We start from the raw sequence: 25,887 nt of genomic DNA on the forward strand, positions 1-25,887 counted from the left end.
CCCTCCAGATGCCCGGCACCCCAACACGCAGCCTTCCTTTCCTCGTGTGCATGCTTTCTGCACACACCACAGGTTTACCGAGAACTGAAGGTTAAGTTAAAATACATCTGTTACACCACCTCCTCTGGGAAACAGGCACTAACTGACCTCACCTAACTCAGAAATGAGCCCTTGCAGAGAGAAGAGTGCAGAGGAGGGAGTGAAGACTGCTCTGCATTTGTGTCATTCCACTGTTTCTTAGTTACAGCGATATCTCCCATGCTTCATTAGGTGACCCGGGCAGGGATAACTGAGAAGTATAAACCAGTAACTCCTGGTCAGGAGCCCGCTGTCGCTGATTCATTAGTACACAGGCTGCCTGCTATGCTACTGTGGTCGAGCTGGCTCCTGCCCCTGCCCTCACTACCTCCCTGGGCAGCCTCTTCCCAATATACACGTGGCAGTAACATGTCGACACCAGCCTCCACTGCTAACCCCAAGCCCACCATCCTAGAAGGAACCTTCTACAAAAGGGAAAAACAGGACAAACTGATAAGTACATCAGTGCCCCAAAATCAACAAACAGTTCACCCCCTGGAAGTGTGCTTGGGTCTCAGCCAAGCTGGACGCCGAAACACGAAGGTCTCGGCTGTATGTTGTATTCAGGGTCACTTCCTATGCTCAGGCTCCACCACAGGACGGGAGTGTACCTGTTCATTGGACATCTCACAGACCATAATCCACAGTGATCGATTCAAGTAGCCAGAGACATTGCAAGTTATCATAGATGGACAAAATTTCATACTGTATAAAAACTAAACAACTCTCAGGCAACTAGTGAATTAATAATAGGCTTGCCAGGCATCACACGTGAATATGAGGGTCCTGACACTTCTCCCTCTAGCAATTTGAGAAGACATGAAAGAAAGACCAGAATATTATTTTAAAAGGTCCTCCAGTGCGGGTTGCCCTATTATTTTGCTGTATGACAACAGCAAGGTTCCCTTCATACATAGCTAGCACCGAGGATTTCCTGAGAAAGATCCTCATTTTGTACAAAAGACCCAAATTTTGCAGCCAGCTCAATGGTACAGGCACTAGCAGCACAGGGGCTGACGGAATAAACTATGCAGATGGAAACAATTATTTAGGAGGGGAAGGACTCCTGCATGCATGGAGCAACATCTCACTAAAACTGAAGCCTCCCACCGACACATTCCAGACCCTTGGAGTAATCTGCTTTGGGGAATATGCTTTAAACTACATCAGCTTTTGTATATCTTTCTCCAAACTCCTTTGCAATCGCAAAGCACACTCCCCTGCAAACTGACCTAACAGTCTTACCAAACAGCAACAAATACCAGAAAGTATTATAAACATCTGAATCTAAAACCTATTTAGAGGCCAAACTTTTCAAGCAACAAGCTCTGATTTCAGACAAGCTTTTCATGATGCAACACACCTGGAAGGCCTTACCCACACAATTAATGATGCTGCAGTCAACAACTTCTGCCCAAAGTCCATGGCATAAAATAATGAATAAATCATACAGGTCATATTTGATGTGTAGAATATCAAAGTGCTTATATAACTCAAAAATCAGGTTTCTTAGATAAAAACAGAACTACAGAAAGGAATAGCACTAACTGATTAGAAATATCTAATTAAGGGTAGTCCTTTCAAAGCAACCACATTAAGAATATTTCATATACGTTGCAGGAGAATAATAATCCCAGCAGGTTTCAATTAAGACTCACTGCCATATGGATTTTACATCTGCAGCAGGAAGGCTCAAACACCGTGTCACAACTAAGACATTTTTATGTCTCCAACTGAAAGCACTTAAACTGCTTGGAATAGAAGCATAAGGGCCATAACATCCCTAATTAAGCAAATAATTTGCTCAACTAAGAGCCTAAAAGACCTACTAAGCTAGAATATACTGTATTCTTGGTCATGCATTTCAGCCTCTAACTTTTAAAGAATACGAAAAGCTAAGAGTGCTGAGCACGTACACTTGCAACCATTAGCATCCCCCTCGCCCAGCCAAAGGAGAAGACCCCAGTGCAAGCCACAAGGATTTTTAATGAGGCACTAAAGGGATGGGGGGCCCTTTGCTGCGAGCAGAGAAGGGCAGTGCTCCCTGGAGCCGTTCACATGCACTATCACAAGCACAGGTGAAGGGCTCCTCAGGTCACCACCTCAGCCAACCTCCTGCTTAAAGCAAGATCAAAATGGAAGCCCAGACCAGGATGCTGAGGGCTTTGGCCAGTTGGGTCTTGTAAAGAAATGGGGTTTGTGGCACCTCAGCCCAACACTGCCCTGTACTCGCAGGGAGGGATGTTCTTCTCTAAGGCAAGCTGGACCCTCACCCATTTCAATGTATAAAGCTTTGAAGAGTGACACGATTCTCCATCCACCTAATCAAAGACGCTATGTACTAGAAAACAACACTTATGGGTTTTTCCTTTCAGTATCAGAAAATGTTTTAATGAAGCCAAGAGCTACGCTGCGGCTGCTGCGCCCTCTTGGGGCACACGGGCCCACGAGCCAAACCAAAATAGCGAGAGTTATTTTTCTACATGCAGCTGGACCCAAGAACCCCCATTCCTATTTACTAAAAACACATGTGGGCCAAGTTAAATCATCCCATGACTCGTCCGGGAGAGGGATGTAAACAGCCACAGCTCACCCAGCTGTTACCAAGAGGGGGCCCGCTGACAAGCTGGGGATCCCAACGTGCTGCACGACCTTATCCCAAAATGCTGTGACATACTGCTTTCAGACATGTTTATCACTTAAATCCATCAAAACACATCAGGTCACTAGAGTTTACACTAGGTTAGGGTTTGGGTCTTTTACCAACTTCTTCCAGAGTTTTGGGCTAAGGGGTACCTAGGTTTTCCGATGTACAATGCTTCCCAATGGAGTCTTAATGTTTAACACACCCCACCCCTGTAACATGCTGGCAAAGTAAATGCTTTACGAATAAGAAGGTGGTGGTGGGGGAAAAGATTAAGTGATGTGCAAAAGGTCACAAAACTTCTACGGTACAGTTTGTTATATAGACATGCAGGCTTCTGTCTCCCAGGAGGCTTAACCTGAGCCAAAAGAAACTACCAAAGTGCAGTTCTCACTCATGCTGTGCTCATTTTTTTGGTTTTTTGTTTGTTAGGTTTGGTATCAAACTTTTTCAGCTAAGAAATCTACACACTTGCTACAGTATCAAACTGCCCTGGGACAGAGGGTGCTGGATGCAAATGAGAAATAATGCTTTGCACCAGGTGAACAAGATATGAATTAAATCCAAAACTATAAAGAAAGCCTTCATTTAAAAAACAAACCTAAACCACGTATTTGCAATCACTGCAAACAATCACACTGGCAGGAGCTCTACTACAGTACCCGAGTCCACAAGCTCCAACACTCCTGCCAACGCCCAGAAAACACCTTCTGCACACAACAGCAAACAGAAACTAAAGCACAAAACTCACCGATGCTACTCAAGCGCTTGCGGACTACAAGGCAGCTGAGAGGCGGTGCTACATTCGCACCGTGAGCTCCAAACGCTCAGCAGAGGTAGGCACGGGGGGCAGGCATTTGCAGCTAGAGTCAGGGAATAACGTGTTTTAACAAAGGTGGACCACAACACGAGGTCTACACGGTTCAAACGGAGTCCCCACGTCCGCAGGTCTGGGCCCATTCTCCAGGTCAGCCTCACACATCACCAACCCCTCGCAAGAAGCACAGACCCACAGCAGAACCAGAATGGCCTTTCCACTCTACCTTTACACAAATCCCCACACAAAAGCTTTACTCTCAACAGCCAAATATTTCATTGTGTGTTATTCCTCATAGCTCAGAGACAGAAAACCCAGGTGTAAACCACCAGTGCCACCAGCATAGCTGTGGTACTGGGGAGCTCTGCAGGAACTAGCAATCCTTACAGTAGGTTTCTGAAGCAGGTTTTGTGCACTGGCACCAGCCTCCTGTTATTCCAGTGCCACTGTACGGGACAGACAGCCAAGACTACAGCTGCTCTGGGTGTATTTACACTATTTTTTTTAATTTTTTATTTTTTTTAATTAAATGAATTAAAAATATAATAAAATAAATTTTTACTAAAAACTACCCAGGACATGCATAGATATATATATATACACACACATACACACACAGAGTCTGGTATCGCCAGGCTTCCGAACATCCCCTTGCAACCCAAGAAGCAGCAATATCCTGCCAGACCTTCAGTTACTGACTCACCTCAGTTCATCTACTTCTTTGCAGCAATGATCGTGGTAAAACGTGTTTAAGTTGAATTGTGCCGGTTCGGCAAATGCCTCGCGATAGTAAGATTTCTTGTTACACCGAGATGAAGGGTCGAACGTACTCCAGCAGCCTGACCAAGTGAAACCCCACCGAGACAGGAGGCATGCCCGGCGACTCAGCCACAAGATGAAATCCTCGCCAAGGTGTTTTGAGGCGCACACAGACTCGGCAGAAAAGGAAAAAGGAAAGGGAACAACCGGGAGCCTGCCAGCCAGCGCCCTGGGCGGCCCAGGGGAGCCAGCCCCGCGGTGGCACCAGGGGGGCTGCAGCTGGAGCCGCTCCCCCGCCGGGCGGGAGGAGCCAGATTCTGCGGGAAAAGCAGCGATGCAGCCCCGAACCACACCAGGGCACGTCCCGCACCCGCAACCCGGGGCAGCGCCGGGGGCCCTGCCGCCCCCCAGCACAGCCTACCTGCTCGGGTCCGCGCGGCAGCGGGAGCGGGGAGCCGGGAGCTCTCCCGGCCCCGCAGCCGCTGCCCCCGCCCCAAACCGCCCCGGAGCCGCGGGCAGGCGCGGAGCGAGGCGGCCCCCCCGCCCGTCCCTCCTCCCTCCGCAGCGCGCAGGCGGGCGGCGGGCGGGCACGGCCTCCGCTTTGCCGGGAGCCCCGAGGCGCGGCCCGGCCCCTGCGCGCGCTCCCGGGGGAGGGGGGGGGGGCGGGGGCAGCCCCCCTCGGGGCCGGTCCCCAGCATCTCTCAAACACCCCACCGGTCGCTCTCCGCGAGCGGACGCGTCCCCGGAGAAGAAGCGCCCTCGCCCCCGCTACCCTCCGGCACAGGCGGAGGTTTCCGCGGCAAACGGCTTGCTTTTTTTTTTTTAATTTTATTTTTTTTTCTCTCGTACTCGTCCCCCCAAAATAAAGCCCTTGCAAAAATAAAAATGTGGACAAACAAGTTTTATTTAAAAGCATCCTGCTCTGGACAAATATTTGGGCATGGGGAGGGAAAGACAAACACAAACAAGGCATGCTGCGGAATTAGTGCAGCCCAGTGTTAACTAGCACACCGAGTGCCCGTGCAAGACTCTGGAGACAAGAGACGGTTACTTCACACGAGGAGCAGAGACAAATGTTTTTCACAATGTGCTCTTCGGGATGAAACTTCCTAATTTGTCTTAATTTTTTTTTAAAAAACCCACAAAACAGTTTATTGAATGTGTGCATCAGTGCCAGGAGCAAGCAGCTGTTCTGTTCATAGCCTGACGACCGGATGAACATTTAGGCCACAAAATTATGGCTCATCCCAGTCCCACCAACCTCCTTGTGGTCCCACCAACTGGTTAAATCAAGCTGTCAGTGAGTGCCTGTTCAGGCTGCAATCTAACCTTTATCAGCCAGGCAGCTGAAAGGCATATCCTCACCAGAAATGAAGGAAATTCTTGCTCAGTATCTACTAAGGTCTTAATTATTTCTTGTTTAAAATCTTGTTTCTAATTAACCTCTTGTTAACTGGAGGTAGGCTTGTTTCATTTGTTAAACCTGAGTGTTGAAATGTTTCCTACTTTGAGAACTGACAAGTTGGACATCAGAAAAGCGCTGACCGCAGTAGGAATAAAATCTTCACTGGGCTGTACCACATTTAACCTCCAGTATACACTGCCACCCAGAGTTATTGCCCTGATCTTATTTGTTTGAAATCAAATATTAGTAGGGATGAACAGAGAGTATCACTGGTGCCAGTGTAGTGTTTTTTTCCTTATAAGAAAAGGACTTCACCCCCCCATCAAGTGGAAGAGGAGCAGGGTACACACCCAAGCACTGTGCAAGAGGCTGGGTGCTGTCACCCATTTAATATTTAGCCAGTCGATACTGTTCACTCTGAAAGTAGCTGTAGTGATCTGAGCAAATGTTGACTTAGTCTTGAGTAAGTTTCCTCTTCAGAGAATTAACCTCCCTCTGCAATGCTGCAGTATCCCTCACTGATGCCAAGCGGGATTGCTGCTAATGGTTGTGGGACTACCTGCTTTATTTTCACCCTGAGGTGGTTCTCTGAGCATCACCATTCTGTTCCAGTTTCTTCCCCAAGACTGAAGCCAACAGCCCTCTGCCCTCCAGCCTCAGAGAATCCAGGATTTTCACAACTTTTTCACCCAGCAAAACAAACAGCTGAGCCACGTAGATAATCAGAGAGGATGGCAGCAGTTGAATCTTCAGGACATTAGAGATCTGGAGCAACTGGCAGACAAAGTTCCAGGTGAGAGAAGAAAGCATGGTGCACAACAGCTGGTGAAGAAAAGGAGGAACAGAGTTGTCATGGCAATATTTTCAGAAGAGATTACATTTTCAGTAGGATATAAATGATTTGAGACCACAGGTTCTCGTTCCTTCCCTCACCTACCCAACACAATCAGCAAAGTATAGACTCCTACTCAATAAGAGCATTATGTCCTACAAGAGACAAGTTTAAACCCCAGTTCTTCAAACCGCTGTGTTTGAATCAATACTTCCGTATGTGAAGAGCTCTAGGAGAACCAGATGGTAGCCTAGGCAAGTCCAAGCTCATTCTTAGCATTGTTTTTCTAGCCTCTGAACAACAATGAAAAGAAAAGAGAGAAAAAAAAAAAAAAAAAAAAAGACTTGGTAAGGCCTTGGTGGTTTTAACGATGTCAAAAATACTCTGACTTGAAATATTATTGATTCCATGGCAAAGCTCAGCTTCAGGGTGTGCTAGTCAAACAACTGCAGCAATTTAAGACAATACCAGTCCTTAGCTACTCTAGCCTAACAAACGTTACCGCTCCAGCAAAACTGGTAGAAGTAAATGTGAGCGAGTACCTCGGTTGCTGCAATTCAAAAATCCCAGCAATGTAAATGGGTAGACAGGACTGTGAATAGTGACAGTGGAGGCACAGGGCAGCTTTCCCTTCTGAGCCCCTTCTGCAAAGGAACATATAGTCAAGGCACAGGGAAAGAGAAGACACACAGGACACTAAGCCCTTCCACTGCTTCAAATATACCTTTTGGGATTAGTATAAAGCCTAAGAGGATTGGGACAGCCATGTTTGCAAACAGACTTCTGGCTTCAGCTCTTATTGAGCAAGTGAAATGTATCTAAGTTTTAGTCACATACTCCACTGTAAGAAACCTGAAGTAGCTTTTAAAAATACATAAGATCAGCCATACATAACAGGAGAGTTTCTATATACAGTTGAGGTAAATATCCTAGAGGAACAGGTAGCAATAGCCACTGCTGCAAACACAGTTCTCAAGGACTTTAAAAAAGCATATACATACATGTAAATATACACACACACATATTTATACAGTACACACATATGATAGTTACTCTGCACAATTTTGTTACGTTTACCTCATCTACAACAGGAGTCATTCCAAATAGGGAAGATGGAAAAAAGTCTCATTAGTCATTAACCAAGCAGGAACCAATCTTGCAGCTTTCCCTTACTCAAGAGGCTGGGGAATCAGGGAGAGGTGAACGAAAATAAGAGCTGAGGCACAAAAGCAGCAGATACGTAAAGAGGTAGTCTAGGCGTGCTACTCACCATCATGACGTTACAGCAATTGCTCTTCTCAGCAGAGGAATACCTTACATTCTGGCTCTGAGACCAGCTGTCTGAGATTACAGCAAAAAGACTCTGCTTTTGGCTTTTTGGATTTGAACTCAGATAAGCAGGCTTGGGCCTCAGTTTTTCCACAGATCCACTAGATTGTGTCTCCTCTTGCGTTTCTGTACTGGATGTGTCATTCTGGCTTTCTTCCTCTGTTGGTTCGTTCTCAGATTTAGAGTCTGAATCAGGCTCATCAGAAGATTGTTTCTTTATTTCTTCTGCATTGGGCATCTGCGCTAGAAATAAGTTAAAAAATAACATGTAAAATACCCATACATGACCTTTTCTTCCTAGCTGCAAACACTGTGTGTTCCACCTAGGGGGTAGGCAAGGCTCTTCTGAATCTTTTTCAGTTGAAATAAAGGATTTCCACAACCAAGCAGGCAATAAGAGGCCTATACAAGTTTTGATTTTAACCAATTAGCTCTTAATCAGCAACTATATTAAAAGAAGAGCTGAAGGGTGGGTCATTTCTTACTTATGCCTGCTGTAAACTAGCATAAAGTACGTAGATGTCCCTGAATTATTTAGAAAGTTACTATAGTGAGCACTGGTTCATTTTTCTCTTTTTAAAGGAATTGAGAAATTTAATGTCCTAATCTTGTGAACACACTAGTATGTAAAAAAATTAGTCTTATGAAAATGGAATTTGGAGCGGTTGTGGATTGGAGGTCTGGTGCTAATAACAGTTATTGTAGGACAAGAAATTGTGAAGGTAAATGCAGTAGGCATACCTTGAAAGTCTTGTTCAAAGCATCAAAAAATTCCAGAGTTACTTTATCCCTGCAAAAGGCTGACACTCAACTGAAGTGTCACTATGTAGCACAGCTACCTTCTGCTTGTGCAAAATGGGTATTTTAGTCTGCTTTACAGACGCCAGCGTAAGTCATGCCTATGTCACTCAGAGTAGCTTGTACAACTGTTACAGCCTCTCATAACCCACACATTTTAATTACTGTGTTCAGTTACCCACAGAAATGCAATTGAGTCTGTCTTCCCTCTGTATACGTCACTACTGAAGCAGAGTGTATGGAGGGAAGATGCTTTACTACTGAAGCAAGCAGAGGCTGTTATGAGTTGTGCACAAACATGCAAAGTGGGAGCTGATGGTACAAAATCCAGTGCACATATACACGCAGGACAGGAAAGAAGGGAGGAGTACAAGCCTTCGCTGTGGTGAGTGCCTCCTGTTCCTCTGCTGTCTGTGGTTATTGTCTCGTTGCTGTTCCTATGGGATGTATTATGGGACTGGCTACCACGTTATTAAGTAAGAACAGAGGGCACAGAAGTAAAAGTTTCTTATTTTCCTTCCTAAAGCTGTTGTGCAATGGCAGAATCACTGCTTTTGGCCTTATGATTGATTCATCAGCTGGGATTGCTTATGCTCCAGCATTAGAGCAGACTAGCAAGGTTTTAGTGTCATGAGTACATCAACAAGCCTATTATTGGCCTAAACCAAAGCCTGTTATCAGTCACTGACATGTTAAAAATAAGAATCAGTGATGGATTGGAAAGGGGCACAAAACACGCAAATAAATGAAAATGCACGTCCTGTTCCCTCCAAAAATTTTCTATTGGCCTCAGCATTGATAAAATGATCCCTTAACAGCTCCTCCAGTAACACCCCCACCCCACAGGAAAAGACAAGTGTAAGAGAACTATAATGCTAGAGGCTGAAAGTGTTCAAAATCAGAGGGTTGGACTTGCTCTCTGGGCGATCTTTTTACAGAAATTTACAAAAATTACTTGTCTCTTGCCTTTCTTAAATTATCTATCAGAGAAAGGGAGAGGGTAAGGCAGAACAGCAGGCAGCAGCCTGTCATCTTATAAGCATTTTCAACAGAAAAGCCTAATAATTTGGGTCAGGTTTTCCACATGCCACCAACAGTACTAAAACACCCTTTAGTTTCCTTCTGTGACAAGTAATGTTAGACTAAAAATAGCTAGCAGAGTACTTTCAAGATAAGCTAACAGACAAAGCCTTTATGCAGGAGCATTTTATCTGATCAGCTGCAGAACTTACCTTCATTAAGCAGAAGCTGTAGCCAGATAATAATCACGATCAACAGCATTACAAATGGCAAACAAAACCAGAAGAAAAGAAGAGGAAAGGTCAGTTCATTCACCAAAGGAACCAGAGGATACCTCATTGCTTGCTTCAGGTTACACTAAGTTTACAGCAGCTTGCCTGCTCCGCTTTTCTAACTACCTTTTAATAACTCTTATTGCACCACTGTTAATCACAAGAGGGCGGCTGATGCATAGCATGGCTAGCAAAAGGGACAGCCCTCCTCTATGCAGGGAGGGGCTAATAAGGATTACAAAAGCGATAAAAACAACTGAGAAAACATCTGATTTGATTGTCCTTCCTTTGCCTGCTACTTAAAGGATAAATACAAGTTAGGAAGCTTTCAAGGTTTATGTTAAAAAAATAAAGGTATGTTTATGTCTTGAGATAGGGAGAGGTAACCAAGCCACTTTAAAGCTGGGTAGCCAGGGTTGCTTTTGAGAAATCAATAGAACAGGATCAACCCTGCAGAGATGTGTAGAGGATGACTAGCTAAAAATTACTTCTCCCAGGCTCTCTGATTTGACATGGAGCACAAATATGTCCCATATTAATCTAGACTCTATTTTTAGCCTACTCTCTCTGTTTCTATCTACTAGTTCATCCATTAAGAAAATAAACCTTTGTATTTTAATTGCCTTTCTATCTCACTTCCCTCCAAGAATGGCAAGCTAGCATGTTTCATAGGGTATGTGTCTATAAACATATTGCTTAATAGCAAACATGTTCAGTAGCGATCAAAGTAGGAAGAGATATGTGACTTTGTAATTTGATATTCACCACACACAGTTTTTCTCCTTCAATAAAATAAAACCATTATCTATCACTTACCTCACAGGGGGTTGTTTGACTAAATTAATTGTTTGTGTAGCTCTCTGTAAACCTTAGAAGAGAACAGCTATGTAAGTGCACATTATGAATGATTGCATGCATTTAATGTTCTCGCTTGTGTGCATGTGTTTGTTTTTACGTAGTAACAGCCCCTTGAAATGAGCCTTTTAATCCCAAGATCTAAATGAACTTTGCAAATTCTTATTAATTCATGTTAATCACACCCCTGTGTGATAAAAGAAAGCTATTATCCCTACTTTGTGCATTGGGTAAACAAGTGAGAAAAGCCATTAATGACCTGAACTTCAAGGATGCTAAATATGTGCAGTCCCCATGCCACACGGCGGAGGCTGCAGGTTGGTGGCACTTCTGAAAAGGCGGCTGCTGGGGGTTTGTCTGCAAATGCAGCGGCGAGGCGCAGGGTCCCGAAGCTGGGATCTCTTCGGCTTTAGAGGCGAAGTGTTTGTCATGGCCATGTCACTGGCCCCCCACGGGGCCCGGCCGCCCCTGCAGCCCCCCCGCCTGCGGGCCCGCTGCCCGGGGCAGGCCGCGGAGCAGGAGCCTCCGGGACGAGGCGGGGGCGGCCCCCCACGGCCGGCAGCCTGTGACGGGCAGGGAGCTGCGCACGCTGAGGGGGCCTCGGGGAAGGGTCTCCCGTGGGCTTCCCGTCGTCCCCCCGCAGGTCACAGACACCGGGGGGGCTCCCGGCTCCAGGCTTAACTCGGGAGTGCCAGCGGGTGTCCCGGAAACGGGAGCCGGGGGGTACTGCACCCCGCTCCGCCGTTCCTCCGAGGGCCGCCGCCGCCTTGCCCGGAACGCGTGTGGCTGCCCGCGTTCCCGGCCGGAGGGAGCCGCCGAGGGCACAAAATGGCGGCGGCCTCGCGGGTGTTCGCGTTCCGCGACGCGCGGTGGGCGCCGGACCCGGTGCTGGAGCCCAGCGCGGCCGTGCGGACGCCGCAGCCGGTGCCGCTGGTGATCGATAACGGCTCCTTCCAGACACGGGCGGGCTGGGCCTCCGCCGACCCCGCCGTCCCCGCCGAGCCCCTGCTGCGGTTCCGCTCGCTGGCGGCGCGCAGCCGCGGGGCCCGCGGCGGGGCCGGGGCCGAGACCCAGGTGGGCAACGACCTGGGGAGCCCCGAGCCCCTGCGCTGGCTGCTCCGCTCGCCCTTCGACCGCAACGTGCCCGTCCAGCTGGAGCTGCAGGAGCTGCTCTTCGACCACGTTTTCCAGCGCCTCGGCGTCGCCTCGCAGGTACGGCTGGGGGGGGGGCGCCGGCCCGGGGGAGGTTGTGCCTGGGTGGGCGGTGGGAACGGGGCTCCGGCATCGCCCCTGGCTGACCCAGGACGCTGTGGTGTTGGCTCCCTCCTGGCAGAGGCGGCCGGGGTGGCTGGGCCCTCAGCCCTGGCGAGCCCGGCCGGGGCAGGTGCTCCCAGGGGTGTCTTCTGAGCCCCACTGTTCTCTTAATTTCTTCACGGTTTTGTGGTAAAATGAAGGGATACAGCTGTAGGGTGAAAGGCTTGGACTGCAGTGTCTTGTCAGGCTGTGGCCAAGAACCAGCGCCCAGGATCAGTTTTTCGAGGATGTTAAACGTTACTAGTTCTGTGTAGCGCTCGTAGTAGTGGTGCTTGTTGTCTGCTTGGTTTGTATACGCTGCCGAGTTGAGAGTTGCTCCTCAGACCGTTGAAGCCTCTTGCCTGCGTGACACCAGTCTGAAAGCTCTACCTAGTGCTGAATTAAACTTCCACCAGTTTTCAGTCACACTCACCTCACTGCCTAGATTTTGGTTACTTGGATTTTTGATAATTTATATATGCGTTTAAAGATCTATTCTCTTCCACCCTTAGGAGTTTGGTTTTTTTGCTGAAATAACACTGGAAGCCTTGCTGTAGACAAGACTTTGTTGTCTACCCCCTTAAGCACTAGACATAACTTACGTGATTAATAGCCTGCGCATAAAGTGCTTTCTCATTGCTGTTTTGGAGGAGTTCTTGCTGGTATTCAAAAGAAGCAGCAAGGATAGGTATCCCTGGATTTTTCCCTCATACCTTTTCTCTTGTCTCTTACAGGGTTGTGTTGATCATCCAATTGTTTTGACAGAAGCAGTGTGCAATCCTCTGTATTCAAGACAAATGATGTCAGAGCTCCTCTTTGAATGTTATCAAGTGCCAAAAGTGTCCTATGGCGTAGATAGCTTGTACAGTTTTTACCGCAACAGGAGGCAGAACTGGCCCTGCAGTGGTTTGGTAATATCTTCAGGTTATCAGTGTACGCATATTTTACCAGTCTTGGAAGGCAGGTGAGTTTTTGGTGTCGTAAGTACAGTGCAGCCTCCCTTTGTCAGTCATTGACTTTTCAAGACATGCAAACACCCGTTCCTCTAGCATTAAGTATTCCAGCTCCTACAGTATAAGCTCTTATCAGGTCTTAATTTATACTGACAAGTTAAAACTAGGTCTGCAGATTTTGTTAAGTTCTGTTGAATTTTGAATTGAAGAAGCAGTGCTGTCCTTTTTAGTTACTGTTCGTGCATAGATCTAGACTTTCAAAAGTCCAAGGGGATATCTGCCCCAAGTAGGATCAGGCATTAAAAAACATATGTTAGGTTTTAAAGCAGCTTTGGGATAAAAGAAAGTAGTCTGTGAGATTTCTGCTTTGTTCTTGAAGCTTTGTTCTTGAAGCTTTGACAATTTTGGTTATGCTGCTATGTTGCTCTACTTTTTTTTAAAAAAAACATACCTTTTTTTAATCTCCGCCCCCCCCGTCCCCTTTTTCTTTAGTCCTTACTGCAGGCAAAGGCTTTGTTAGATTTGGTAAACATCTCAAATTGTCAAGGGTTACACCTGGCCAACTGTGAGATGTTACAAAGGTGAAAGGAACTACTTCTAGCTCCACTGACCCTCACTGCCCTTTCTAAAATAGAACATTTCCTTGCTGTAGCCAAAATCATTTGAGGTCTGTGTTTTTTTGGAAGCAGAACAGAGTGTTTCAGAAAGTGTCTACAGTAAACAAAGCAGTGATTATGCTTGTTGCCTGAGAGAAGCAGGTGTGTTAGATTCTCTGGTAACTGAATCTTGAAATACTTATCTGTGGATATTCGTCTGTCTACTTGACCATATTAGAAATTAAATAATATTTGGGAAAGCAGGAGGTCTGTTTTGGGCTGAACTTGGGGATCTCTCCAGCCTCAGTTGTGCCTCTTTGGGTTTTCAGGTTAGATGCTAAAAACTGCAAACGTATTAATCTTGGAGGGTGTCAAGCAGCTGTATATCTCCAACGCCTCCTTCAGCTGAAATACCCAGGACATTTTGCTGCCATCACTCTCAGCCGCATGGAGGAAATACTGCACGAGCATAGCTACATTGCAGAGGACTATATAGATGGTAAAACCAGCTGTAACTTACCACTAGATAGTGTTCATCCAAACTTAGTTTTGTTGTCTATATCCCTTGTTCTCAAGCTGGCTGGGATTCTGGCAGAAATACTCTTACTGCTATTTTACTTTCTTTGTAGCTGTCTTTCTGATAATCTGCCTTGTGGGAAATGCTTGACAGCAGTTTTGAATTTACATTAAGATAGAAACAAAATTAAATTACAAAAAAAAATCTGATTAGTTCAGATCTCTCTGTGAATAAATATGTGAGTTATGGCAGAGGAAAAGAATTTTAAATTAGTTTATTTTGTTAGTTACTTTATACTTCCACAAAACATTAAATTGATTAGGATGATTTCTGTATCTGGCTATGTTTCGTATCTGCTTTAAGGTTTCCAGAATTGCAGAGGACACTTCTCATGACTTTTTGTGGATTAAAAAAGTTTTAAAATTTCCATGGTGTCATTAAGTAGTGGCCAAAAAAGTGTTTTCTTAAATTTGTCACTTATGAAAGAGCTTGCAGGAGTCCTTAGAAATGCATGAGAATTCTCCCTTACCTTGGGAAGACAGAAGGGACATTAGTGTGCGCTTCCCACTTCTTAATACTTTGTGTTTCCTTCATGCTGGAGATCAGAGCGCTAAGAACTGAACTGTGTGCACCGAGCATGTGATGGGAAGGTAGTGCTCTGAGGGTGTGGTGAAATATGGGGGCAGCTGCCGAGAGGTGACAGAATCCCAGCCTGGACTGGTGTTGCTTTTTCTTCTAAGTCTGAATTTAGCGTGGAAAGCATACAACATACAAATCATCATTTTCAGCCTGGCAAAATAATTATTTTGCTTTCAAAACATTTAGAGCTACAGAAGTGGCGGTCTCCAGAGTACTATGAGAACAACGTGCACAAGATGCAGCTGCCTTTCTCTAACAAACTGCTGGGAAGCACACTGACATCAGAGGAAAAGCAGGAGAGGCGGCAGCAGCAATTACGTCGACTTCAAGAACTCAATGCACGTCGTCGAGAAGAGAAGCTGCAACTTGACCAAGAGAGGCTGGACAGGTTACTATATGTGCAGGTAAAGAAGGCAAAGTTTTCTGTGTGATCTTTTGGGAGGAGGGCAGGCTGCCTTTGCAGCTTTATGAGAAGGTCGTGCATCTCTGTAAAGGAGCTATGACTGTCCTGTGTATTTTCTGATAGGAGCTTTTTAAGGTTACTTGAAAGATAAAAAGGAGAGATTGTTAATGTAGCGGTTGCTTTCAGGTTCTGAACAGTACTACTTTTGAGAAATATTTTGAATGCTGCCAAAGCATGCACATCATAGTATCTAGTAATGATGAAGGCAAAGGGTCTGTAAGCATGCAGTTGACAGATAGTTGATTACCCTGTGCTGCTCATTACAGCTAACTCTGATCTGTCTGTAGGAACTCTTAGAGGATGGTCAAATGGATCAATTCCACAAAGCTTTGGTGGAGCTGAACATGGACTCTGCAGAAGAACTTCAGTCCTATATCAGCAAATTGAGTTCGTCTGTTGAACAGACGAAGCAGAAAATCCTACAGGCGGAAGTCAATATTGAAGTAGATGTTGTGGACAGCAAGCCAGAGGTATAATATTTTCACCAAGTTAATCCTTTTCTTATTTCAGAGAGAATTAAGTTTCTATGCTTGGAAATGAGCCCTTTCAGACTTTTATTGAACTAAGCTTTTCCTTTAACACACTGCAACTCCTTGCTAATTTAGCAACTGCCTCTCTCTTATCCAGCTTTCCTATGCAGCTACAGAAAATGACAGCTTTGATTGTATAGAGTATGCCTGAAATCAGTAACCCTTCGTCTGCTGTTGTGCACTGTAGTTGTAGTTATATAAAATCAGTAAGTTTCCTTAAAAATTTCTTGCCCATCTTTAAGAAGTTGGAGAAAAAAGAAAATAGCTGTAGTGGGTCAGAGAAGGTATCACTAAAGATACCACTGCTTCCCTTTGTACTTAATTGTGGCCACATGTGGTGGCAGCCGCTGTCCTTATTTAAGGTTGACTTGCTCAGAAGTTCTAAATGCAGCAGGTAACATAATGGTTGTGTTCATACTTTAAACCAACCTTTAACTCTGCTTTTTGCACTAATTTTGGTGAAGTGGACCTGGTATGTGAAAAAGACTTTTTTCAGTGCCTGCAATTAAATGACATGAAGTCTTACGTACTTAAGCCTCAAGTGGTTATAATCCTAAAACAACCATCCTTAAACATCAGTAGCCTTCTATTAAAGATACAAAAGAACCTATCAATCTTTTTGTTAAAAACAGTATTTGTTTCCCTTTCTGTTCTCCCCTTTCCAGTGCAGAGAACTTTATGTAAACAACTAGCCCTTTGCCTTCATTCTGGCTGTCTTTTTTTTTTGGTGCAATTAAGCAGCATGTCCTATTTTTGTTTACTTAACAATAAAATAAAAAGTTTGGTACACTTGGTTTTTGGAGCCGTCTTGAAGACGAGAAGCTTATTTGTCTGCTTTGCCAGACTAATACAGGCCCAGCACATAGCAGCTGCTTCTAAGAGATAGTCTAAAGCTGTTAGTGCATTTACTTGTAATTGCCTTTCTTATAGGTTACATAGAGCATTTTTACTTATATCTGTCTTTGCTCAGGAAAAGGTAGAGAGAAAAACAGAAAATTAATGCATAGAGGAGAATCTTTTAGAGAACTTGAGTTGTAACGAGAACTAGCAGGTGAACCGGTATCTTCTAGGTGTTTTGTTTTGCCTATTCTTGTCAGTAAAGCTTGTGTAAGAATCAGGATGACTGTGTTTGAGTGAAATTGAGGTGGATGATGGGCTTACCGTTGTGGTAAAGAATCATTCTACCTTCTGTCAAAAGAAATTGTTCTAGAAAAAGATAATTGAAATACTATCGCGGCCTTGTAATTTTGTTCAGTGGTTCTGCCTCTGTTCCAGCACGTCTGTCTTCGATCCCACTCTCCTTTACCAGGTGTAGTCTCAGACCTTGGAACAAATCTGCAAGCCTTGTTGGGCCTGTGCTCTGTGAGAGCACCTACAATTATCACCAAATCCATTTGTGAAGATAGGCCATCCCTCTGTGGCTGTGTAGAGCACTCTAAAAGATAATTATGTTGTCTTAGGGTCTGTGCCAAGTCTTCAGCTGAGTCCTATGTTTCTTTCTGTTGCTGTTTTTGTTGGGTGGTGTGGGGTTTTTTAAGACATCAAAAGAAATTGATGTAAGCCTTAAGTGTTGGAGAAAACGCCAGGTGTCTATTGTTTGTTTTTTTGTAACAATGTAACTGCTTGAAGTTCAGTTTCAGCAATTGCTTGGGTTTTAAATGGATATAAGCTAGATAGTTTGTTTGAATTAGCTTAATCTCCTTGTATTGCTCTTAGACATTGCAACAAATGTATCAAAGTTAAAATAACAACAAAATCCCAAAGGTAACATTGTAACACAAAATTAAAGGCGATCATTAAAAAGTTGCTTCTGTTTCACAACAGTGAAGTACTCTAAGGTTCTGAGTGAGCTTTGGGAGCACCTTCACATCTGTGTGAAATACAAGGGCTTTTGGTATATCCTGTGTGCAAATGCTAGGTGGTTGAAACTGTCAAAAATTGTGTGGTGGCTTTGTAGCTAGCAAATATTTGTTTTCCAGTCCCACACAAGCAAGGCAGGGAATTTAATGGTAGTTACAGAGCATTTAGAGGTGCTGGGAGTGCAGCAAGTATTAACCAATTTAAAAAGCTATTTTAATATGTTTTAGTATGCTATGTTTAGGACATGGCTGGCTGGGATCTTGGCAGTCAGCCTGCTGACTAAGGCCTTAATTTCTGAGCTGGCATTGCAATAAATTTATTGCAAGTATTCGGTTTTTATGCTTTGAGTGAATATCTATCTTAATTTCTGTTTTCTGGGTTGTTCACCATTTTAACTTCTGTTGCCAGTGCTGGAGAACAGCATATTTGGTTTCAGGCATGTTTAAAACTGAGGTTTGAGGAAATGAGTGTTGAATTTTCCAAATGTGTCACCAGAATTGAAGTCATATGTGTGCCTAGCACACCTGAGCTAACCTACCACAATATGCCTTCTCTGTTTCCAGACTCCCGATTTGGATCCATTAGGCAGTGAACAGTCACTGGAGGATGTGGAAAGTATTAATGAGTTTGAACCTTTATTTGCTGAGGAACAGCCCGAAGCTGAGAAGCCTGTTGCTGCAGTGCAGGTTTGATTTCTGTATCTACACCGAGTGCCAGAGGTTGCTGCTTCCTGGTTGTCCAGCTAGTCTGCTAACATTTCTCCAAATACAAACATTCTTTGCCTGCTTTTGGAAGAGCTGCTTAAACCATTTGAACAGGACATGAAGAGAGGAGAGGTCCTTGCAATCTTACTGATGGTTTAGAACAGGGGTCCTCAAACTACGGCCCGCGGGCTGGATACGGCCCCCCAGAGTCCTCAGTCTGGCCCCCGGTATTTACAGAAACACCCCACCACCCCCGCTGGGGGTTGAGGGGGGGGAACCAAGCAGCCGCAGATATCTGACTTCCTGCCACTTAATCTGTGTGCCGGCCTCCTGTTTAAAAAGTTTGAGGACCCCTGGTTTAGAACATGAATACACCTGCTTGGCTCACTCTGCAGGCAGTGCCTGTTGTAGCAGTACCATGTTATTAGGGGGAAAAAAGTTCCGCTCAGTTTTTTTTCTGTGAGCCTAATATTGCATCCCAGTGGACACAGGTTTCAACTTGCGAGGTTGAGCCTTAGGATTGAGTGTCATGAAAGAGAAAAAAGTATAGGAAAAGTCTAGCTTCCTTGGCCTTCTGGAGCCCTTTACAGCATGGCCCTTTATCTGTGGAAGCATTAAAGTCTGGTTTTTGTACAGAATTGTTTGGAAACTTTGCTTGTTCTAGAATATTACTGTTCTTTAATGTAACTTCTCACTACTACTCAATCTCATCTTTTCAAAGCCTGTGTTTAACCTGGCAGAGTATCACCAGCTTTTCCTTGGCACTGAAAGAATTAGGGCTCCAGAGATTGTCTTCCAGCCCTCTCTGATAGGAGAAGACCAGGCTGGTATAGCAGAAACCATGCAATATGTCCTTGAGAGGTGAGTTTACAAGGCTACTTGGCATTTACTTCAAACAAGCTAGTCTTGTTTTGATACCAGCTTTTGCAATACTGGTTACTTAATAATTTGAGAAAATACATTTGAATAGTTCTTTTTGGTGGGGTTGAGCATTGCAGTTTAGACATGCCTTCCTGTTCTGAAAACCCCATGTAACTCTGCTTGTCTGAAGTCACTGGTCTCCAAACTTTTTGAACAATTATCCCATCAGTGAAAAAATTTTGAGCACACATCTTCAATATATCTATAAAATACATACAACTACTAATGAACCAATGTTATGTACATTTTAAAACATACACAAAAAATAGAAATTAAAAAAATGAGAAAAGTGAAATACTTTTAATTTATTTATTAATGGTACAAAAAGTATATTCTTCCTGCACCCCAGTGGATTGTCTTGCAGACACCCCAATTTGGAGACTCCTGGTCCAGCTTGTTACAGAGGAAAACAAGAAACCCTTGTAAATACCCATTCTGTGAAACAATGAGCTGGCAGTCTCTGTTTTTGCAAGACCAAAATCAGAGGTGACATTTTTAAGTTATGATACAGGCATGCTTGCTGGACAACTAATTCCAGACAACAGAATTGGCAAGATGTCACCCCTGAACTGTATCAACGTATGAGATTGCATTTTCTGAAATGTAAGAATTCCAGCTCTACTGAGCTGTTGATTTAGAGGGCTTTAAGGATTTTCTTCTGCCACCCCTGAATTTCCAGAAAACAGATGAATGCACGTTTTCATGCTAGAGAGATGAAGGAAGCTTCTCAAAGTGAATCCTGAAGACAAGTATTACCCATAGTTGTTCAGCTCATAGAAGAGATGTCCTTGAGGAAGACTGAAGCTGGTTTTTGTTCCTTGTAGGTATCCAAAGGAACAACAAGCTATTCTTGTCCAGAATGTTTTTCTCACTGGTGGAAATACAGTGTACCCTGGACTGAAAGCCAGGGTCCAGAAGGAACTCCTTGAAATGAGGCCATTTCAGTCATCTTTTCAGGTACCTGTATTGACATGATGTGTGCTTGAACAGCCTGTTCATCTGTGTTCAAAAGTATTTTGGGTTGGGAGAGGTGCAGAGCGGGTGTACTTAAAACATGAGAATGGAGACGTGTTTCATGACGTGACACGAAGTTAAGCGAAGATACAGTTGCTTTTTCTGAGGACATTAGAAAGAGTAGGGTGGATCCCTTGGAAAAGGAAAACCTGCTTCAGCTGAAGGATCATACACAAGTATGTTTGGCTGGAAATTTGCAGATTGCTTAGGATTGGGACAGTTACTATGTGGAACAAGTGACCTTTGTTAGGAGTAGTTGCTGGGAGAAACTGTGCTTCAAAACTACGTTACATGTTCAGTTCATTACATGTAATGGTTGGCCGAGACAGCAGCAAGAGAGATTCAGTGAGTATCTTGCAAACCTGTGATCCTTTGCAACTCTTTTTAGTTGCAAGCACAGTACAAGCTGGGGAAGTCCCAGAGTTTGTAATGTGTTTTGTAAGGAGACTTTCAGGAGTGTCTTCCTTGCTGTTCTTAGACCACTGTGTCTCTTCAAATCTACAATCTTGCACATTAGTGCAGATATGATCTTGTGATTCCACAACCCTTGTTTTGCACAGTTATTGTATGTAGCTCTGAGTCACGTGCGACTGACAGGAACTTAGTTACAGCCATATACTTGGTAGTTCTAGGAAGGATATTGGTTGCTAAGTTTGGAGTGTGTAACTTGTGTCTGTGGGAAGAAAATGAGCCCATTTTTGTCTGCTTTTAATGTTGCTGTTTGTAACTGATTAAGAGCTTGCTTCCTTTCCATTAAAATATGGTCCATAGTGTGGTTCCCGTCAGAAGTCTGTCACTTCACAGATACCATGCGTGGGATTTACATGGTGTCTAGTCTAGCAAGCCCATAGCTGAATCGGGAAAGCACTTTGTGCTACAGTAATAGAAGTAGTTTAACTGGAAGTATCAATCCACACCAGTGGAAAGAGCATGTGTGGTTCTTTCCCACATACTGTGATTTTTTGAGCTTGCAGTATTCCTCCCTGCTGCTACAAGCAGGGAGGAAGTTTTGCTGGAGTACTTGATGCTTCTTTTGAAGTACCACCAACTCTTCCTGTACTGGTTTCCAGCTGTGAGGGCTGCTGGTAGTGAATGTGATACACCCATGTGCTTTCTCAACCTGTAGAAACAAAGCAGGCTCGTGGAGAATTGATCTCAAGGTGAAAAAACACTTCAAACCCATTCCTAACATTACTCTTCCCCAGAGGCACTGAACAATCAGCTCAGATTTCTGAAATTCAGTGGCTTGTGTCATATACCACTGTAATTAGGGTAAAAAGGGCTTTTCTCTCCTGTGTTGAATTGACACTGTTGTTCTATTTTCCTTCCATCCAGGTTCACCTTGCTTCCAGCCCTGTTTTAGATGCCTGGTATGGGGCTAGGGATTGGGCAGTGGAATACATGACCCGTGAGGAAGGCTGGATAACCAGAAAAGACTATGAAGAAAAAGGGGGAGAATACCTCAAGGAACACTGTGCTTCAAATGTCTATGTTCCCATTCGCCTCCCAAAGCAGGCCCCACGGACAGCAGAGGCGTTAGCACCTAGCAGAGCGCTGACATCCAGCACAGGCAATCCTTGTGAGCAGGTGTAGCACCGTGTCTGTCACAGACCCTCAGATGGAGATAACGGTGCAGAGACAAGGAGAGTTCCTGGTGTGCAGCATGAGCTGTGCGTGGAGTGCAGGCCTCAGCCTGGCCTTGCTGGCTGCTCAGAGAGTGCTCAGCTTCTTATCCGCTCACTTGAACGAGGAGGAGAAGTGCTGGGGCATCCACCGGTGTGGTCGTGGTAGCACTTGGACCGTGTGCTTGGACTTAGTGCTGCTCAGACATAGAGTACGCATCAGCAAGAAGGAACACAAAAGAAGTGCATTCCAGAGAAAAATACCATCTTATAAACTCTCACAGTAAGACTCAGGCGGTTTTGAGAGTATATGGCTTACAGCTTTTTTTTTCCTTTTTTTTTTTCTTATTTCGAATTTAAATGTACTGGTTCTATTCTGCTTTTGTTGCATGATCCAGAAGCTGGGCTTGTATCGAGCAGCTCGGCCCAGCAGGCGTCTCCCTTGCTCGCTGCCGGGAGCGCTGGCTGCCGGGGGGCGTCTGTGCCGTTCCTCCTCCTGCACTCCTGTCTCGTTTCATTGCCTGCCTGCTGCAGACCTTCTGCTAAACTTTTTTCAGGTTATCAAGTCAGGGATTTCAGATACTTTTTGACTTCATTTATGTCAGTAATGTTGATGTCTTGGTTGAAACTGGAGACCTGGTTACCCAAAGCACTGTCCAGCAATAAAGACAGAACCTTCCACAAAGCGCGGTCCCGAAGGACTGCCAAATCTCCTGCAGCCCTTCAGTGTTTTCACAAGGCAGCTCTTGACTGATGGGACTTTATCACAAGTTGTTTTAGCAATAAAGCAAACTTTTTGCTTTACCACTATCTTATGTGTTTCAGTGATTTCACCTCTTTAAAGACTACAGCAATAAGGATGTAGTTGATTGATTGTACCTTACTGAAAAATGCAGGTTTGCAACCAGGCCCCTGTCCTGCTGCACAGCGTGCTCTATCTTGAGTTTGACTGGGGATTCAGTTGTCACACGGAACAGTTTGCTATTGCTTTCCCAAAAGAATAATCAATACTAAATGTTGAACTGAAACCTGTACAGACTTCATCACTTTGGCAAAACCTGTGAACTACTAGGCTGGAAAAGTTAAGGCTATGGGGAAAATATCCAGACAATAACTGGTATAAGGAAGGTGAAGAGGTGGTGGCTTGCTGTCCCCGAGAGCCACAACTCAAGATAAGTTATCACCTGGCAAATTTAAAGCAAAGGACATGAGGTGCTTGTTGGTGTTGAAGTGAGGTGTTTGTTGCCACAGGATGTGATACACAAGTTTCTGGATTCAAAAAGTATTACCCAGATCTATGATTTAAAAAAAGAAAAATCTGCTGTCAAATGTGGAGCTGTCACCTGTGCGTAGGAGGTCCTGCAGTTGTGTGTTCTTTGGCAAGTGTGTGAGGGAAGTGTTGTTACAGACCCACTCTTACACAGTTCCTGTGGCACCCAGCACTGGGTGTGCTCAGTGGGGTACGGGTCTCGGTGGCCCTTTGGCTAGGTCCTGTTGGGCAGGGGAGCAGGAGGAGTAGAAGGGAGCTTGCTGGCTTCAGGTAACCTCAAATCTGGGCTATTGATCCTCTCCCTAGCCACCTGGAGGCGTGCTGGTTTTCAGGACCATTAAGGCAATTCTATGGGTGGTAAAGAATGTGGAAAAACGTGCTGTGCTTAAACACAGCAAAGTTACACCCCAACATGTCTTTTCTGATCTCAGTTCATACCAGTGACCTGGAGTAGAGTATATGATGTCCCCTTGCTGTCTGGCCCCTTTCTGACACATCTTTAGCTGTCATGGCAGAGTGACTACTTGAGAGAGAGAAATCTGTTCCAGTACTTGGTGCTGGTTGCTAAATAGGTAAGAGGGTGTTGTGCATAGAAGTGTTGCAGAATGAAGGCCTAAAAGGGCATCCATAGTGGATGGTTATATTACTTTTAAATGTTTGGCCGAGTTGTGCCAAACACTTCAAAGCGGGGCTTTCTGATTCTGTACAGAGGTGCCAGATCGGCTGCTCAAGCAGCTTCAAGGAAGCATGATTTTATAATCTAGCTATTAGCTGTTCATTTGTTACTTTATCCCCACAATAGCTGGAGTAACTAATGAACCTGGGCAACGTGATCACAGTCACAGACTTGAATGCACTGGTGCACATTCACTTGCTTGGAGTAGCACCATGAAAAGCAGGAGGAACGTTGCAGAACAGGATTAATTTTACCCATATAAGTTCAGTTTCCCGATACGATTTGCTGTGGTGCTACATGGGCATTGGTGCTGGCAGGAGAAAAACAAGAGGAGTGCGTGGTGTGGAGGGCAGGAGGGTGCAACCCTGTTACTTTTTACAGTAGCGTTGGCCAGAGTCCTTGTGAAGCTCCACCACTGTGACTGTTGTGGCAAGGTTTTCTCACACCCACGTGCAGAATCGGCACAGGGCTCACTAAACCCCAAAGGAGCTTGGGCTGTTTCTTCTGTGCATTGGCTTATGCCACCTGGGAGGGGAGCAGGCTGACAAGGCGCTTGCTGGGCTCCTTTTTCATGGGACTTGTGGCTGCGTGAGGAGCAGTAGGAGGAATTGTTACAAAGAGAAAGCAGTGTACTGGGTTGGGGCGGAGGGGAGAAGAGCGTTCTGTGGACGGGAAACTTGAACTGACGCTGTGAGGGCCTTTGCCAAGTGGTCGTAGGGCTGCTGGTGGGTGAGCTGCTGTGCAGTCAGCCTCAAAATCTGTAGTGTGTTTATCCTGGCGGGTGTCCTGCAAGCTGACAAAGCGCAGTTGCCAGTTCATAGGTGGCCAAGTGGTTCCCATTTGGTCCTCAGTATATTAAGTTCGAAACAACCTGTAACCGTGTTACACAATTCAGTTATCACCTAATTCAGGTCAAAGAATACAAAAGTACAGGTTGCAATTTAACTGGCATGGTGAGCTCGGTCTATTTAATCTAAAAGAGAGCTCAAACTGGGTTTCACCTTTGCAGGGTCCCTAAGACCTGCTCCGAGTGGAAACACCACGTCAGTGAGAAGCCCTGGAGACTAAACATAGATCACGTGTCTAATGTCCCAGATTTCCGTTTGAGCTGCATACGAGCCTTGCTTTTGGTCTTCAAGGCTTCTTATGTTTCCTGTGCCACAGCGACTTCAAACACTAACTGTTCTTTGCTAAATCTCTGCTAGGACACCAAGATTAGAACTCTTTGCTCCAGTTATTAATCTCCAAAATACTTAATGTGCTGTGTAAGACGGCATTTCAGAAGAAAGAGAAGATGCCCATGAACTGTCACTTAAAATTTAGGATTATCCCTCCAGAGACAGCCTGCAATGATCCTCTAACAGCTAGTCATAAACCAGAAGTTTTGAAGCTTGTGTGGGATGAGCAGGGGAGGGGAGAATGCTGTAATGGATTTAACATTATCCCCAAAGTCATATGGTGGGATTTCCACCGCGGTTCGATACATCAGGCACAGAGCAGCTGTGCTGAATCCCATTGCTCGCTCCCACGGCTTTGTGCAAATAGCAAACCTGTCCCTGAGCATCAGCTTCAGCAAAACTTCTCAGTCTTAAGGGGCTCAAACCCCCGCATGGTTTGCCAGAAGTTCTTCAAGCTTCTCTCACTGCCTCTTTTCAGGTGCTCGGTTTCCTATATTTAGTTGTCAAACACCTTTTCCCCACCTTGTTCATCACATGAGCCCAGCCCTACCTCGTAGGGTGGCAAAGTGCCATAGTTTCAAACCTAGGGGTGGTTTTGTGTGGTGGTGTGGTTTTTTTTAATTGTATTGGGCTTTTTACATCCTTAGGGATCTTTTCTTCTTTTTGAGCAGTGGGCTTGATTTCCATTTCCTAATGCAGCAGAGACGATGACGAGGGTACTGCACGGAGAGTCAGGTGACCTGAATCCATTTTCGTGTCTGTTTACTCACGACACTTCAGGCTGTTTGCTCTGATCTCAGTTCTGTGCCTCAGCATCTGTAACGGCAAAGCTAACCCGAGCA

The 25,887-nt window shown here is 45.0% G+C and overlaps 3 protein-coding genes across 5 annotated transcripts in view; 1 reads left to right on the forward strand and 2 right to left on the reverse strand.

Annotated features, from left to right (window-relative positions):
- ARHGAP40 (Rho GTPase activating protein 40) overlaps positions 1-4,369 on the reverse strand; it is a 42,511-nt gene extending 38,142 nt beyond the window's left edge. Inside the window, exons 1-2 of the mRNA XM_056354657.1 lie at positions 4,243-4,369; positions 3,474-3,585 (exon numbers count right to left, since the gene is read on the reverse strand). The gene's annotated coding sequence lies outside the window, so the exon portion shown is untranslated. The remainder of the gene's footprint in view (positions 1-3,473; positions 3,586-4,242) is intronic.
- A 782-nt stretch (positions 4,370-5,151) lies between these two features.
- Positions 5,152-11,351, reverse strand: ADIG (adipogenin). Of its 3 annotated transcripts, none has more exons than XM_056354591.1 (4): positions 10,771-11,351; positions 9,895-9,910; positions 7,806-8,102; positions 5,152-6,525 (listed from the first exon to the last, which is right to left on the reverse strand). In XM_056354591.1, exons 2-4 carry the CDS (start codon positions 9,898-9,900, stop codon positions 6,274-6,276), a joined length of 555 nt encoding a protein of 184 aa, XP_056210566.1. In that variant the 5' UTR covers positions 9,901-9,910; positions 10,771-11,351; the 3' UTR covers positions 5,152-6,273. The 3 variants fall into 3 exon arrangements, with proteins under 3 accessions (XP_056210566.1, XP_056210565.1, XP_056210563.1); XM_056354590.1 differs by lacking the exon at positions 10,771-11,351 and adding an exon at positions 10,081-10,748; XM_056354588.1 differs by lacking the exon at positions 10,771-11,351 and having other exon boundaries at positions 5,153-6,525; positions 7,806-8,107; positions 9,895-10,744.
- Positions 11,352-11,517: 166 nt separating this feature from the next.
- Positions 11,518-22,731, forward strand: ACTR5 (actin related protein 5). Its single transcript, XM_056354587.1, has 9 exons — positions 11,518-12,021; positions 12,837-13,066; positions 13,981-14,150; positions 14,994-15,211; positions 15,558-15,740; positions 18,224-18,346; positions 19,086-19,225; positions 20,110-20,242; positions 21,635-22,731. Exons 1-9 carry the CDS (start codon positions 11,638-11,640, stop codon positions 21,890-21,892), a joined length of 1,839 nt encoding a protein of 612 aa, XP_056210562.1. The 5' UTR covers positions 11,518-11,637; the 3' UTR covers positions 21,893-22,731.
- Positions 22,732-25,887: the final 3,156 nt, after the last annotated feature.

Source organism: Falco biarmicus, chromosome 10, assembly GCF_023638135.1.
Source record: "Falco biarmicus isolate bFalBia1 chromosome 10, bFalBia1.pri, whole genome shotgun sequence".
Lineage (NCBI taxonomy): Eukaryota > Metazoa > Chordata > Aves > Falconiformes > Falconidae > Falco > Falco biarmicus.